The sequence below is a fragment of the Aythya fuligula genome, chromosome 6, assembly GCF_009819795.1.
Source record: "Aythya fuligula isolate bAytFul2 chromosome 6, bAytFul2.pri, whole genome shotgun sequence".
Lineage (NCBI taxonomy): Eukaryota > Metazoa > Chordata > Aves > Anseriformes > Anatidae > Aythya > Aythya fuligula.
The window spans coordinates 20,976,512-20,992,419 of NC_045564.1; the positions used below are offsets into that span (position 1 = coordinate 20,976,512).

General features: G+C 37.1%; 1 protein-coding gene across 1 annotated transcript in view; it reads left to right on the plus strand.

Annotated features, from left to right (window-relative positions):
• Positions 1 to 15,908, plus strand: part of GRB14 (growth factor receptor bound protein 14) — a 64,158-nt gene that overhangs the window by 28,065 nt on the left and 20,185 nt on the right. Inside the window, exons 3-4 of the mRNA XM_032190023.1 lie at positions 8,860 to 9,016; positions 14,629 to 14,750. Of these exons, the coding sequence (XP_032045914.1) occupies positions 8,860 to 9,016; positions 14,629 to 14,750 (279 nt within the window). The remainder of the gene's footprint in view (positions 1 to 8,859; positions 9,017 to 14,628; positions 14,751 to 15,908) is intronic.

Consider the following 15,908-nt stretch of genomic DNA (forward strand, 5'->3'; position numbering starts at 1 on the left):
AGATGTAAAACTGTAATTGAGATCTACATGTCTATGTACTAGGTTTATATTAACCAGGGGTCCATATGTACCATGCACTGAGATTGAGAAGTGATCTACGTTTGACTAGTTGGCTGTAAGTAAGAGGTACATAGACGACAGAAATTGGGAAACTTCTACCTTTCTCAGGACCAAGGTGATTTTTAGATACCTCTTTGTCAGATGTTAATACACACATTTAGCATTTCTCAGTCATGAAATGAAAAATAACCAAGACTCATTTTTATCATGGCTTGTAAGACATGGGTTCCCACTCTCATTCAGAGGTTAAAGTGAGTGAGTCTGAATTTACTTGACTGTAACCAGCCATTCTAAAAACGAACAATTCATTTTAAATTTACCTTTATCCTGCAGTCTTTAACTCCATGAGTGTTCAATCTTCATGATAGGTATTCTTTTCAAGGACTTTTGAAAAGTTATGGATGCCAATCAATGTGAATTGCATTAAATCACCAAGATTTTTCAGAAGTATGATGATTACTGTAAACCATTCTAATAACTGCTGTGAACAAAATGAAGAAAATTTTAATAGAATGGGTTTTTTTCTTTAGGAAGAGACAAAGTAGGTATAATCCTTACCTATCTGCCTGACAACAGTGTGTCACAAATTCACAATGCAACACCCCAAAATTAATCTGCTTCAATGTTCCTTGTGTAGCAGATGGTTTTTTCCTCTTTCCCAGGACTCAACAGAAGTTTATATGCCATCTTCATCAGATAAGGAAGAGATGGAGTCTCAGCCTTCATTTATGTTAGGATAGACTGAGGTTTGCCATTTAAGTTTCTTTACGTTTTAGAGTGTATAACCGTATTTTAACTGTTTGTTGTTTGCTTTTTCATTTCCAGTTTCCCTTCTTTTTAAAGCAGCAGTGTGATTTCACATGTAAAGAGTAGATCTGGGAATATAATACTCCAAAGTCATTGTGAATAATTAATGCAAATAAATCATTCAGCTACTCTGCAGTGTGTTTATCTTGTATAAGTGATCCTTTGGCTGCTGAATCATCTAGCGAACCTGCTAATTTTCTTTGATTTCTGCTATTCCATGGAATTATATTATTTGATTTTTTTTTTTTTTTTGTCAATGATGTTTAAATTCCCTCACAGCTTCCTAGTTACTCATACACATATTACAAGTTGTACTTAAAATGCGTCTTTAACTGCTCTTGTTTGGAATCTCCATCAAATGAAGAAGGGGAAAAAAAAAAAAAAAAAAAAAAAAAAAAGAAAACATCCCCCCCAAAAAACAACCCACAACCAAGAGAGGCAGAATATTTTGAGACTCTGTATTTAAATAAATTGTCCCGTACTCCCCCTCCACTTTATTTATAAATCTGTGCATTTTTTAAGGGCTTTCTGTTTTTTTTCCATTACTTTGCATTTTTTACTCTTGATTTGCTTCTTTGTGGTGAAGGCTGGTGATGGTGATGAATCTTTCACTTGCAATACTTGCAATGTTTAATCTGTATGTTGTTTATTATTGCAATTCCTACTTACAGTATACTGAACTTCACAGTGTAATTGTTCGTATTTAGTGGTCTAATTATAGTAACTTTTTGAGCGAAGTGTCATATAACTATAGCTAATAGTTAAAAAGAATCTCACTTTTTTTCTCTAAAAATAGTTGCACTATGAGTTAATTGTCCGAAGCGTGGAAGTTGCTTTCTCTAGACCTTGCCTTTTGTTCAGTTTTATATGGAATTCTGAAATACTTTATAACTTGTATTACTTTTTTTTTTTTTTTTTTGCTTCTGTTGACCAATATTGTAAAAGTGTATGTATAAACTTCAGGATTAAATAATGGTATTTATATTTTAACACTCTTGCTGTCTTTCAAACCTTGTTTCTCTTCAGTTTTACTGACATTGTCTTTGAGATGATTGCATGTCAGCATTGTCCTCATTCTGCCATTTTTTTTAACATCATAATGTGATTGTCATAACCTTCGTTTGAAAGAACTTTGCTGCTATATTTTTGCACATAGCTTATTATAATTTGGAGATCTGCATAATTTAACCTCCCTCTTTATAATACAACATATTTACACATCTAAAACAGTAGTCATAAGAGGAAGTCTAAGTGCTTTACAAATCTTAATGAGTTCAATCTGTTACCCTGCTGTATAGAAACAGATTTCATTTCCCTTGCCCCATTTTACAAAAAGGAAACTGAGGGACTAATAATCACTTGCCCAAATTCAGATGAAAAATGCCTATTTTGAAACTCAGAATAGGACCTTTTTTGTGTACAGGAAACCTCAAATATTTTTGTTACTTCTCCATATTGCTGTTCAGATTTTTGTGTGCATGTGTGATTTTTTTCCATTCATAGAATGGTCAGTCTCATGCTGGATTGGACAAGATAATGCTAAGAGTCAAGCAAAGGGGGGTGACTGTATGGGCTCAAAGATATAGATAATTGCCAAATTGCCATAGTAATTTGTCAGAGGGCTTTCATAGAAAGTGAACAAAAATTGTTTTAGTTTATAATGTGCCTATTACCATGAATTTAAACATTTTTGAGTACCTTCTAACATAATATCCTAACAGAATATTTGTTTGGTAGATCTTGGAAAAATTCAATGTGTTTTAGGTCATGGTAGGAAAAATAGGCATTTTTCCTAGACTTTGTACTTCCTTTCTTGGCACCATGGTTTCATTGCAAGACAGAGACTTAATTAATTATTAGTACATTTAAATCTTTGGTGCTTTTTGTGGGACCTTAACTCCATCTGTCAATAACAGCTAAATGTGTACAAAGTTTACTTTTGGTCACTTGGGAGAGCAGTTATTCCTCCTTCAGGAAGTTACTTCCTTCTTTGTTATTTTCTGTCATTGTCTGTGAGTGGAGTCTTAACTTACGTTCAGTTTCTTTAAGTACAAGGTGCTCAGCTTCCCCTTTAAAGGGGTTGATGGTCCTACTATAAAAGGTGATGGTTTCATTTCACTTCATGTCTTGAAGTTCTCTTGAAGCTATACTGTTTCAGGTAAGAAGTCAGGATTCACTGTAACCAGGATTTCACATAGGTTTGTTCCAGACTTGCCTTCTTCCCTCATGTACATGCTTTCAGGTAATTGTCCCTAATCAATGGATGACAATTCTTGCCTGTCCAGTTGTACACAGTGACAAATCTGCGCAGAAATCATGTAGTGCCTTGTGAACCATCCTTCAGAAGAGAGGGGACATCACAGGGACATCTACAGGACAAATTTTTGAAAGCTCATGATGTGGCAATGGAGTAAATAGTTGCTTTGCAATGAGCAGCTACAGTTAATCATTGTATCATTTAAAAAATAATAAATTATAGACATCTACAAACTGTAAGAATCCTTTCAGCCTTGAATTTTCCTTTTTGGAAGAATATTGGAAGCTGGCCTTCTACCTGTAGTCTAGGGTATTTGAAGGGAAAGTCTTGCATTCACACAATTAACTTTAACAGCATGCTATTTAAAAAAAAAATAATTGACTTAATCTGTCCTTGAATAGTTTTATGAATCCAAAGTTTTGCTCACTCTTATAAAAAGGCTCTCTAAAAAGTAGTCAGACTAGAAGTTGTAAAATAGTTTGGAATGCTAGAAATTTCCAAGTTGAATGCACTTCAATTTCCGATTTCAAATACACCTCAAATTCCCCTGTCCTCTGCTAATACCAGTAAATTAAAAGAATAAAAAGAAAACAAAAACAACAAAAGCTTTGTCTACCAGGGAGTAAGATCGGAAATTTGAGAACAGACAAATAGCCTGTTAGTTAATACTAATGACAAAGGTTAGCATTTTATCAAGCAGATCTCTAGGGACGTCTGGCACCCTGGACTATAAGACTCTGTAAAGGCTGATTTTGCATACAATAACTCTGCATGTTTTTTACTTACATTACAATTTCAGTCCCATTTATGTTAAATGTAATTTTCTATTAATGGAGAAAAAGAGAGGAATGGATGAGCTAAAATTAGATACCTGTATCTTTATAAATAGAAGTGGCCTGATACATATTTAAAGATGCTGGTCATCCATTGATTTCATGGCCATACAGTTGCAACCAAAATCTTGTAACTCAGGTTATTTGATGTAGGCACCTAAATATGGACTCCATGTTCTCTGTGCTTCTTTTTCTGTTGGATCTACCTGGATTTTTTCACAAGTCAGGACTTAGTTTGAAATTTAAAACTGCTCAGTGCAGGGTATGGTCTTTCCATATGTTTGTGTCATTTCTGCAGATTGAAACTTCCAGAACAGATGGCTTGAAAATTCTGAAGAATCAGAGACTTGGACACCCTCTCTTAAAAATCTACGGAACACATTATTTAATTATTGTAGCGGAGATGATGTTTGAGTGTGGAAGGAGACTTGAGAGAGTCGAGTCCAGCTTTCTCTTGCTCTTCCCACACTGATTACCTTATATGCTCTTTTACTTATACCCCTTTTATTTAAGCAGTTTCTGATTTTTTTTTTTTCTCCTTCTCATTATTTCCTACTCTGATAGTGTCTCCTTTCTCTATCCTTTGTTAAATCCTGTTACATTTTTCAACACTGATTATACATTCTGAGTTAAGATGATGAGTGAAATGGAAACAATAATGTGTTTTATTTTGAAACATTTCTTAGCAATATAATTTTTGGAGGAATAAATGTGAAGTGCATGTGCTTTTGGGATCTTGGTTGATTTTTATAATATATTGAAAAGGAAAGAGGATGGGTAGGTAAGCTGTACCTCCTTGCCAGGTCCCATAGACAATGAAAATGATTGATACTTGTCCTGCTCAGTCTCGTGCTTTCCTCTTTTAAGAAGATCTTGGAGTTGCTAATTTCTTACTTCTGATGGCTTAAATGGAAGCTATTGAGATGTTTCTTCTGGCCTTGGGAATAGCTAAAATCTGTGTATTCATGAACTAGACAGGAAAGAAGATTTGAGCACAATAGAGGCAACTCTTTTTTTTTTCCCTCTCCTAACAGTCTTCTAATAAATATAGTCAAGGCAAATTACATGGCTGGCTATAGGACAAAGCTTGAGACTATATGGTAAAGAAAATGAATGATAGCTTGTTCTCAACTAGCATCTCTTTTCCTGTGTGATACTTTTGAGAAAAAAGTTTAGGGGAAAAAATGAGAGAGAGGATGACTGATCAGACTAATGCACAGTGGTAACTGCTAATAAAAGTAAAGAAGTGGTTACTCGAGCATTCTCATCCCTATAAGAGGTCAACAAAATTGGCTCTTTAGCATAATCCTGCCACCCTTTAAGTCTTAGAGCATCCTCTACTTCTGGCAAGAGAAGTATCTATTGCATCATATTTGCAATGAAACAATGGAAAGCTGATTTGATTTTATGTTTCACTCCCCATGGAAAAAAATACATTCCCAGCAAATCCTATGCTAGATGTTGCTTCAAACATACAGCAGAAAGTGTGGACAGAGCAACTTTTTCTAATTAAAATCCCCTCAAAGGTCACACTAACTGATGAGATTTACACCATCACATTCAATTCATTAAACTAAGACTGTAACAGAAGTTCAGAAGGGTCTGTTAGGTGACTGCCTGACTGCTGTCTCCTGCTGTATTTGAATCTCTTGGAAGGAAGAGGAAAAGGGCACAGCATTTGTATTTTATAAAGTAGCATGTCATAGCTATGGGCTGGGGTGATCAGTTGTCCTAGACTTGCACAGGATTTATTTCCCTATGCTGAGAAAGCCAGGTGAGAGAACTCTAAGAGCACAAACACTTTTTTTTTTCTTTTTTCTCCTGTTGTTGTAGTGTTGTTTTGTTTTAGTCGTGCTGCTGTAGTCCAAGGCCACCTCCAAGGCTTCCGTCTCCCCAAGTTGAATGGCTGCAGGCAGCTCATTATCATGACTTGTGTTGCTGTCTTCAGCATTTTAAAATGTCTTTTTCCTATTTCTTCAGCAATAAGAGTCTAGTCATCTGCACTGCGACTCTTAACCCTTTTTAAAAGAGTTTCTCTAAAAATCATCCATCAAGGGCCTCAACATGGGCTGTACGTGATCTTGCTGTAAAACAAGCACAACACCTCACTTGATGAGCACTTGAAGAAAACCGTAGTCACTAGCACTAGTTTGTGCTCACGGTGTCCCTAGCTGATGTGGATCCTTGTCCTGGGTTTATTGGAAGCATGTGGAGAATTGTTAGGAAAGTCACTTTAATCTTCTCTGTATCTTTCCCTCTCCCATAATGTCACTCTCCTGGCACTTAAGACTGTAAAATTTTTTAGATCAGCCTGACACAGACATATCAAAGAGGCTAATGAAGCTGTCTGCCCTTTAGTACTGCCCAGAACAGGACATGTTTTAAGGTCGTAGGATGATGTTTTGTCTACTCAACTGTACAGCCCACCACCCCATTCACAGTGTACCCTGCCAGACAGCTCTTATTTTTGTCTTTGAATCCTTGTAAACACTTAATGGATTTAAATACTTCATGCCAGTTTATCTTGAACTGCAAACCATCATTTGTGTGTGACTGGAGTAAGGGTTTAAATTGTGTATGGAACAAGACCATGCTGCCAGCAGACTGTTGTTACCAGTATAACTTGTTTAACACTGGGAATGCTGCTAAAGCATATAAACCTTGTAAAACCAACAAGAGCTATCTGCGATTGTTGTTTTGCAAGTATTGATCCTTAATTTAATATTGATGTAGTCTTTTTGCCTTTTCTATTACATGTAAGTACTTTGCTGTAGCTAGGCCCGTGGGGACCATGGATTAACTTTCTCTGAGGCCTGCCTATTTTCTCTAGAAGACTGCTTTGAGGATGTTGATTGATGAGCAGAGATGATGAGCTGAAATATTAAAGCAAATCATCATGGACTTCATGCTGATTTGATATGCTGGGACAAAGTTTGAAACAGAACTGTTGTAATTACATAAAGAAAAGCAAATTTATTTATTTATTTTTTGAGAGGAGTATGGTCATCAGCGTGTTCTAATATGTAAGTGGTTTTCAAATGGAGTCTGCTTTTCTTGTTCAGATGTTAGGATAGCATGGGTGAGATGGCCTGATTTTTTAAAATTATTTTTAAATTTATTTTTGGATTTCTGCCATTAGTTGGAGGGAAGCAGGTGCCAGGATGTACAGTTGGAACTCGCAGCTGACTTGCCTACCAACTTTGGCACAAAACAGAGAAGGAGCCGCTGTAACAAGTTGAGACAACAATCTGTGGCTGATTGTTCCTTAGATGCTTGAAACGAGCATTAGTTTAGTAAGGTAGTAATAGAGGCCTGACTTAAAATAATCATAGAATCATTAAGGTTGGAAAAGACTTTCAAGATTATGTGGTCCAACCATAGACCTACTATCAATGTCACCCACTAAACCATGTCCTTCAGCATCAGGTCCAACCTTTCCTTAAACAGCCCCAGGAATGGGGCTATGACTGACTACTCTTTCTGAGAAGAAATGTCTCTTGATTTCCAACCTAAACCTACCCTGGCACAACTTGAGGCCATTCCCTCTAGTCCTCTCACTAGTTATCTGTGAGAAGAAGCCTACCCCCAGATCCCCACAGCTTCCTTTCAGGTAGTTGTAGAGAGCAATAAGGTCTCCCCTGAGCCTCCTCTTCTCCAGACTGAATAATCCCAGTTCCCTCAGCTGCTCCTCACAGGACTTGTGTTCCCTGCCCTTCACCAGCTTCATAGCCCTTCTCTGGACATGTTCCAGGGCCTTGGTGACATTTTTGTAGTGAGGGGCCTAAAACTAAACACGTTACTTGAGGTGTGGCCTCACTAGAGCAGAATACACACGCATGTTCATCTTTAAAGAACTTGTGTCTTGATGTTTAATCAAGGATTTACAGTGGTAATTAATGGTAATGGTATGTTTAATGTTATATCAAGTCTTCTATTCTTAATTCACATATTTACCTGAATGTTTGTGTTTATAATAAGATCTTAAACATCTGTATTGTTTTAGGGACTATGTCACTATTCCAATATACATGACAACAAATAAGAGTTGATCCTGATATCAGAAGCCTCAATATTTTTTGATTTTTTTTTTTTTTTGAGTTTTGTCTACTTTATTTTTTAAAAAATACTCTCTTTAAAGAGAAATAAAAGGAAAAAATGTAACATAATACTGAGTTTCTGGACTGTTGTGAAGAATTTAAAATATTTTTTTTTTAAAACAAAACAAAAAAAACACAACACACCCTTTTTGGTGACTTAAATGGGATTAGTTCCTGTGCAAAGTTTGTGACAATAGGACACTAGTGAATTGTGTCTATTCCATCCAACTTGCTGATTAATCTGATTCACTCTCCTGCAGAGACATAAAACAAATATCTAAATTGACGTCTTCTTTCCAGCAGTCTGTATGCAATAAGACTTGTTCTTTTGGTTTGAAACTAAGCATGAGCAGGTGTAGCCAAAGGTGCACCTCTTCAAGAACTTAGTGGGTACCCAATTCTTCAGGACTCTAAAATGTGTACCAATATTGAAAAATATGAATTTTTAATGAAATTTAAAAGTTAAAAGGACAAAGACATGTCATGAAAGTTTGTATTGCCTCCTTCCAAACACCCTTAAGAGAATAAAGTAATTTGGAAAAAACTACAGAGATAAAACGATAAAAATTGTCTACTTTGCTCTGTTTTTTGCATGTATGTCTTTCAGGACTTTTTGTTTTCCTGGTCTTAATATGATGATAACTCTTTCCTGTATTGATGGCTTTGTTTCTTTATATGTGTATATATGTGTTTTTTAAAATAAATAAATAAATAGAACTCATAGCTCCAGTTCTTGCCTATCCAACATACTTGGATTAACTGAATATTAAGTTCATGGATATTTCAGCACTTTTATTTCTTGCAGGTAATTAAAGTTTATAGTGAAGATGATACTAGCAAAGCTTTGGAAGTCCCAACTGATATAACAGCCAGGGATGTATGTCAGCTGTTGATATTGAAGAACCACTATATTGATGACCACAACTGGACTCTGTTTGAGCACCTTACTCACACAGGTTTAGGTAAGACATTCTATACAACAGTATGGCAGTAAAGAAGGTGTATTTTCATTTTTGTCATTTAAAGGTATAGCTCTAATACGCTTAGAAATAAAGTAATGAGAGTGATGGGAGTGTGTGTGAATTTGTTCGGAGGGATTGTTTCTGTTTCTTTCCTTTCCTTATTTATTTATTTATTTTTTATTTCTTTAATAGCATGCCAGTAAAGTAAATTTTGTCACAATACATTTGTCTTGTTCTGCTTCATCTGTACCTGGAAGAGTGATTTGGAAGACACTGACCATTAAGGTTCTCTCTGCAAATTCTTCCTTTCTCTTCCTTGCTTTTCTTTGGCAGTTCTTCCTCTTCCATTGGTATTTCCTGCTTACCTCTAGCAAGTATTGGGATATTTTCATTGCAAATAAAATCATTGTTATCCCCAACACATCTGAGTGAAATTTCTGACATCAAGGACAAAACGTGGTTACACAGTGCTGTCCTTTCTGGACAACAGAACTCAATCTTCAGAAACAACATCAGAGTAGGCTATCAGTATTTTCCTTCAATACAATCAATTTGACTAGATTTAGCGTGTTGTTGGGACAAGACTAATTAAAAAGTGAAACAAACCCACTCTTTTCAACTTTCAGGTATGAATCAAAGAACTTGCATTGAAGTGCTTTTATGCTTAGTATTTTAAGTGGCTAGAAATAAAACTCTTTAAAATCCTTCCACACCATCAGCATTTCCCTAAGAAAATAAAAACAAATGAACAAAAAGCAAGCAAATAAGACCTCTATGTGTATTATACAGTTATGCAGTTTAAAGAACTGATTTGTGGTTTCAGATTATGACTATAATTTTAAGTTATGGTCTCTATACCTTTTTATAATATATAGACATGATTTTGCAGCACATTAAGACAAGCTAAATACATGGAGAAGGGGGATGTTTGCAAAGGAACACAGGAAAGCCTGCATTCAGCAAAAGATGCATTCAGAAGCCTGGGTGAGCCTGGGTGAGGGTGTAGTATTAAATTGGTACTCTAATCAAACAACCATGCTTGCTTTTACAGCACTACTTTTCAGTATTTTGTTTATTTTTGATTGGGAATTACATCAAAAAAATCTAACGAGACTAATGACATAAAAATACATGTTTTGAATTTCATATCACTCAAAATTTCCATATTATTCTTAAACTTTGCCACTGCGCTGGAGTTACCAAAGCTCTCCTGCAACCTCAAGGTCAGTTTTAGCTTGTGCAAGGTGTTGTTTGAGACAGAAGTTTATGGGGAGCTTCCTGCATTTTAAAATATATAAAAAATTCCTTGGATGCCCTAATTTTCAAAGAAGATTGTACTGCTACCTGGTAACTGCAGTATTTACTATTCAAAATAAAAATGCATAAATAAATGTTAAAAATATGCTTAAAAGCTATTTTAAAAAAATCTCTAAGTATGTATCTAGGGGATCTAAACTTGTGCATTTATGTAAAATAAACTTGACTGTGAATCTCAACCTGTATTGTTTAACAGCCATATTTTCAGGATGAACTATAAAAGCTGGAACTGTTTTTTGTCCTTTTATGCTCCTTTATCCTATGAAGACAACCACAAACGTTTTTCAGTTTTTTTTTTTTTTTTTTTTTTTTTTCTTTCTTGCTTTGTAACATTTCAAAGGTATTTATAACCTTTTGCACTGAATGTATCAGTTGTAAGATGTTTCCAGCTCAGAGTAAGGTCACAGTTAAATCTGGGTCGAGACTGTAAATGACTGACTGCTACAGAAGAGGAGGTATAAAAATGGCTTTAGACAAGACTACTGTATAAATAGTAGAAGTGTTTTCTGTAATTTATAGCGTGGCTGGTGTTTAAGTAGTGTAATAAGTACTGAAGAATTCTCTTTCGACAAACTATGCCAGAATCATAGTGGTGGTGTTTCTCCTGGTTTATTTATCAAATAGCGTGTTTGCTTCTGTCTGAAGGGTTTAGTGGAAGATTTCCATATCAAATCATCAGTGAAGTTGCTTTTCCTATGACTGTGAATTTCTCGAAACGGTTGGTGCGCTGGTCAGAAGACCTGCGTTCACCGTGCAGTCTTCTGAGTGGTCCAGCTGCTTTGGGCATAATTTTAGAAAAAAAATGAATTGCTGATTTCCAAAAATTATTTCCTAGATCGTGAGGATGGGAATTCAACATTACTAAACATTACTAGTCAAAGAAAGGAGCAACTTGAGATATCTTTGTTTCTTTTTTATAGTACTGATTATTATTATTATTATTATTTTTTTTTTTTTATGATACCGTTTGATAGTTTTTTGTTTGAAAGGTTTGATATTGAAAGGTTGATCTTGACTTCCATTTAGTATATTCTTAAGCACTGGATTAATAGCATGAACAAACATTTTTCAAATGCTGACTTAGTTTTGGACTGTTTGCTGTTACTGTCATACGTCATATCCATGGAAATTTGGACAGTCTTTTTCTGCTTCCAAGCTAAATGAATGGGTATCAAGAGGAGAAACGCTGTGAGCACGTGTCTGTGTAAATTCCAGTATGACGGTGATTAATAATTCATTCATCAATTAGTGAGCATTTTCTTTAATATCTAACAGCTGTCTGAATACTACTGAGTTACATATGATTGCATGAATCTCAGTGAGCTGAGCACAGCGTTCTGCTTTTAATCAAGACAGACATTAATTACATCACTGGAGCGTGCCCTCCTCACCGTGCGAGGTGTGTCTGCCTGCCAAGGTTAAAAAAGGCAGAAAAAACAAAAGGCACCCCGGAGCCGCTGTCCGTGTATCCACGGCCGGCCTTCCCACAGCCGTGTACCCGCCTTAACTGCCCTGCCCGGCGGGCGCTAGGCCTGTTCGCGTCCCGTTCCCGAGCCTGGGCCGGCGCTGCCCGGACCCGAGCGACAGTGTGAGGGGCTGCCCGTTGTCCCCCGGCCCCGGGCGCTGTCCCCCGGCCGCTGCCGGGCCCCGCTGTGCCGCCGGGGGGCACCCGCGCTCCGCGCACCGCCGGCCTGCCCCGCATCGGGGCCTGGCTTGGAGCAGCTGCGGTGCTGGGAGGGGCAGCGCGCCTCCCTCAGGTGTCCTTTAGTCCCGAGCTGCTGAATTCACAGAAATCCACGGCTGTTCTCAGGTGCCGTGTGCCGCCTCAGCTCAACAGGCTTATTTTCCGAGGTTGCTCTTTGAGAGGCCCTGGGCCAGGCACCTCGCTGTGTTTCAGTCTTCCATCCTGTGTTCGCTGCCAGCATTCCTCCAGGCAGCCCATCGGAAGGCTGCTTGTGACCCTGGCCTGAGGAGTCGCACGAAGCTCTCACTATCTGTGCAGCAGGGTTAGGCAAGGGCCTTTCTGCTTTTTATTTTTATTTTTTTAATATTTTTTTTTTTCCCCACTGGGTGGCTAGAGAGGAGGCTATTTAAAATGTGGCCTGTCATGCTTTCCAATATTAAATCTTTTTCCGTGTGCTCTAAGTACTTCCCATAGTTAAGAAGACTTTGTTTTGGGCTGTAGCAGGTGGTCTGTATGTTAGAGAAAGTGGTAATAAAGAGAGGATAGAGAGGCAGGAGGGAACTCTCGAGTCTAGCTGGAAGAGGAAAAAAATTTTCTAAATAAACCAAGGCGGAGCTTTCTTATGGCAACACACGACAATTTGATTCCAGGACTGTGTTCTGGGGTATACTGAGTGCTTCAGTTACGTCAAGAAAATAAGTTGAATCAATTGTAAAAGATTCTCTAATGTGACACCTTAAAAATAAAGAAGTATCAACATCCTTACCCATCAATGGGGGTGATGCAGAATGTCTTATTTTTGTACCAAGAAGTAACTCTTGAGGAAATGGTATTTTCCTAAATGTCACAATGCCAAGCTTGCAAGAGGTTTAAATGTCATCCCAGAGGAGAGCTTTCTCTGAAAGGAAGAAAAAATGCTGTTTTTGAGTAAGAGCTTCAGTTCTTTAGTGTCTCTCCCCCTGCAACTGACAAATGTATATTTTGGAGTAGAACAATCTGTCCAAACCTCTAAAATACCTGGTTTTATTTCAGTATTTTGGGGGTATTTTCTGTTTCCTGAATTACTCTGTTTTTTATTTGCATTATTTGATCTGTTTACAAAATGTAAATTTCATAAAGCATCTTTACATTCTGTCTTTTTGGGCTTAAAACTCAGTTAAATCCAATAGAAGTTTAACTTTCCAATACTTGGTCTGTAGATCATATGAGCACTTTGTCTTCTGCTAGTCACAAGCTTAATATTTTCATATTGGGATGAAATTTAGCTGTATGAGTGTATTGTTTCTAAACTTGCTAGCTGGAAATTTCTTGAAGAAGCTTGTAAATTTGCAGGCTACAATAAAGCTGTTGTCCACCAGACTTCTCAGTGTGGAAGTATGAAGCAGTGACTGGTGAAAGAGGTGGCAAAAGAAGATTGGTATCAGGATGTTGTTGTTCTAAAGAGGTTTTTATTGTCTCAAGTTTGAGAGATTCTTATATTCTTTATATTCTTTTCATAAATTCCTTATGATAATGCAGTGAAGTCTGGGAAATGTGATCAGAAAATTGTGTGAGTTACATGTTTTTTATATTATATTTTAATTGCATTTTCCCTTTGACAGCATGATAAAGATTGGATGTTAAAACCTAATAATTGGCAGGGAGACATATATTTGGATCTTAAACCAGCCATATGAGTAGTCCTACTGCATTACTCAGAGTATGCATTTCTTAAGCATGCACAACACATCTACAGGAAAATTCTTAAATTCTTTCCCATAAATGCATTTAATATTGCTTGGCAATTGAAAAGTTCTTTCAAGAATCTATTCTGCAGAAGCAATATAAAGTAGTAAGAATACCGATTCTGACCTCCACTGCTGTGTTCCCCATAATTGAGTTCTTTGTCTTTTCTTCCCTTCCCCTTTACCTATTGCAAAACCAATCTGCACATTAGGACTCACTTTGTAGGCTTTGGGTTTGTTTTGTTTTTAGTTTTTCATGGCTTTTACTGTTCCTTTTGCATATGTTAGTGCTACAGCTGCTAACGTTCTCAGTATCTCTGGCTTGTGCAAAAGCGTTAAAACGCTGAAATGCCCTATGTTCGTCTGCAGTTTGAGAAATGCTTCAAAAGACAGCAGGGTCCAGGGAAGAAGGCAGCTTTCCCATGTTGTGGACGGCTTACAATTTATGAATGCTTCATTAGAGAAGGGGGTGTCAGGAAGACATTCCAGACACCCCAGGCAAGGTAAGTAGAGATGAGTTGTTGAGGTGGTCTGCTTCCTGCTGCGCCATGCATCACAAGGCAGGAACTGCCTGTGGCTTCTGTTGCATGGAGCCTGTGGATTTGGTCATGTAACAGAGCTGCCTCTGTTTAAAAAAAGCAACCAAACAAAACAAACAAAAAAACCAAAGCTACATGAACTACCTCAGACGTTAAAGTTGAGCCCATTTCAACTGGGGTGGAACAGTTATTTGGTGTAACATGCACCTGATTAATGGGCTGTGCTCAGATTGCTTGTTTAATGTTTTGTAACATAAGTAATTTTAATTATTTGACCTCTACATCTTCATGTTTTACTGTTTATGTTCTTAGGTGCAGATTATGTGCTGTTTTTTGTTGTTTTTACAGGAAGAGCTATAGAAGACCATGAATTAGTGATGGAAGTCCAGTCAAACTGGGGAATGCAAGAGGAAAACAAATTCTATTTTAGAAAATATTATGCCAAATATGAATTTTTCAAAAATCCTGTGGTAAGTCATAACGTTATATCTGTGAAGTGGTGCATTTGCTGGTGCTGCAAAATAGTCTTTTTTTGTTACACTCAAGCAGAGTGTAAAGAAGTGTAATGCAAGTCAAAAGGAATAACTGGGAGGAAGTTTATGGGACCAAGAAATATATTACAGTGCTCGTATATGGTGGCCAGTAACTTTGTTGAAATTTTAAAGTATCAGTGTTCTTACCTTTTTTTTTTTTTTTTTTTTTTTTTGGTGAGGATGAGGGAATAAAAGAGAGACATGGATTTAATTTTCTTGAAGTTTACATGTTGACCTATAACAAAATGAGAATTATCTGAAGTTAAGTTTCCATTAAGTGACAACAAAATATAAAATGAAGCAGTACAAGGAGAAGCATCTGTAGCAAAGATGATTTTATTGCTAAAGTGAAAATTGAATGTTATGGTCTAGCACTGACCAATGGCAGCTTCTCAGAGCTGCAGCTAAATGGCAACTGACACAAAAGGCCATGGGCAGCCATAACCTATTAGGAGTAAGTGAAAGTGAAGTCGAAGTTAGCATATGTAAGAATTGGAAAGGGAGCAGAGACAACTTGTAAGTCAAGGATGCTGCCAAAGGTTAACGCTGCTGATTCAGAACTTTTCTAATGGCAAAGACCATAGAAGCAGTACTGGCTCAGCAGGAGAAAATTACCATCTGGTTACTCACATGCATGGTGTATTTGGATCACTCCTAATACTATCTGTTACAAGGCCAGCTTGTTTCAGATGTCAAAGGGAGAAATAGAAATGAATGAGGACTTGAAAGGTGAAAAGTGGAAGGGAACTCAAATTATCTACCTGTGAAAAGGATGAGAAGGTAAATATTAAGACACTACAAGATGTAAGAGATTTGAGGGCATTTTCCTGTTCCAAATGTGTTTCTCTGGACAAATTGTAAATTCCCCTGTCATTAGAGATACTACTGCACTAGTGAAAAATTCTGAGCTTGAGAAGCTTTCAAAAAGTAAGTGCATGTGTATTGGTTATCTAGTGAGTGGAACCATCTGTGGAGCATGGCAGGCATGCAGCTGTGAATAGCTCCAACAGCTGTGCCTAATCAAAGTCCTTACCATTCCTGTTGAGTTATTCTTCTGGGTACTGTGGTAATGGTGTAGCAAGAATGCTTTATTAG